The sequence below is a fragment of the Ctenocephalides felis genome, unplaced genomic scaffold (assembly GCF_003426905.1).
Source record: "Ctenocephalides felis isolate EL2017-DRISC unplaced genomic scaffold, ASM342690v1 CF-g0.4_SCAFFOLD_00845, whole genome shotgun sequence".
Lineage (NCBI taxonomy): Eukaryota > Metazoa > Arthropoda > Insecta > Siphonaptera > Pulicidae > Ctenocephalides > Ctenocephalides felis.
In genome coordinates, this window is record NW_020536999.1 from 82377914 (window position 1) to 82378669 (window position 756).

Below are 756 nucleotides of genomic sequence, written 5' to 3' on the forward strand. Positions count from 1 at the left end.
GAATTCAGCATTTCCATTAAAAACAATTCATTCGATCACATATTATAATTCAGACCTGGCATATTTAGAGTAGGTAGGGCATTAACTTTTAGATTGTCTTTTGCATTTGTTGTCAATATTCGAGTTTGCAAATATTTGTGAAGTGCGCGTCACAAATATGTCGATTCGTTTTGCCACAAACCGAAGGGGTTACCTCATCCAATAGAGGATTATTCGCCCTTCACCCAAATTGAAAACATCTAGAACATTTTCATAGTATTTTCATCATACATATTCTTATGTGAACATAATACATCATTATAATACATACTTGATCATTAGATGCTGGAAAGAACTGCATCTTTTTATTAGTTGTGGAGTTACTACAATTTGGTACCTTGCACTTCACCATTTTAACTTTAATAATAATTTAAAAAAAAGAAAAAGAACACCAAAACACGTTATAACAGCAATGTATAACAGAACTACAAGAAGCAATGACAACTTAGACAGAAAATGGCGGTCAAATGTAGTAGCGCCATCCTTCGATCAATTCGAATACTAATCCATTTTAAAATTTATAAGGTGCGTCCACACCTAGCGAACGAGCCACTAACGAACATGGATTTTGACATTGCGCGTGGGTCGCTTTTGTTAAGCCGGCCACAGACGTAACAGTATGCATGTGCAACTGAATGAATGCGCAACCAGGCGCGTATTTTCACAGTGCCCACAGACAGCTCAAGTTTATGTTCAAGTATTGCGCAAGCATACACA

At 36.5% G+C, this 756-nt stretch overlaps 1 protein-coding gene across 1 annotated transcript in view; it reads right to left on the bottom strand.

Annotated features, from left to right (window-relative positions):
- The window catches only part of LOC113391060 (THO complex subunit 3-like), a 10591-nt gene extending 10200 nt beyond the window's left edge, over positions 1 to 391 (bottom strand). The window contains exon 1 of the mRNA XM_026627035.1: positions 311 to 391. Coding sequence (XP_026482820.1) covers positions 311 to 391 — 81 coding nt within the window. The remainder of the gene's footprint in view (positions 1 to 310) is intronic.
- Between the last annotated feature and the right edge of the window lie 365 nt (positions 392 to 756).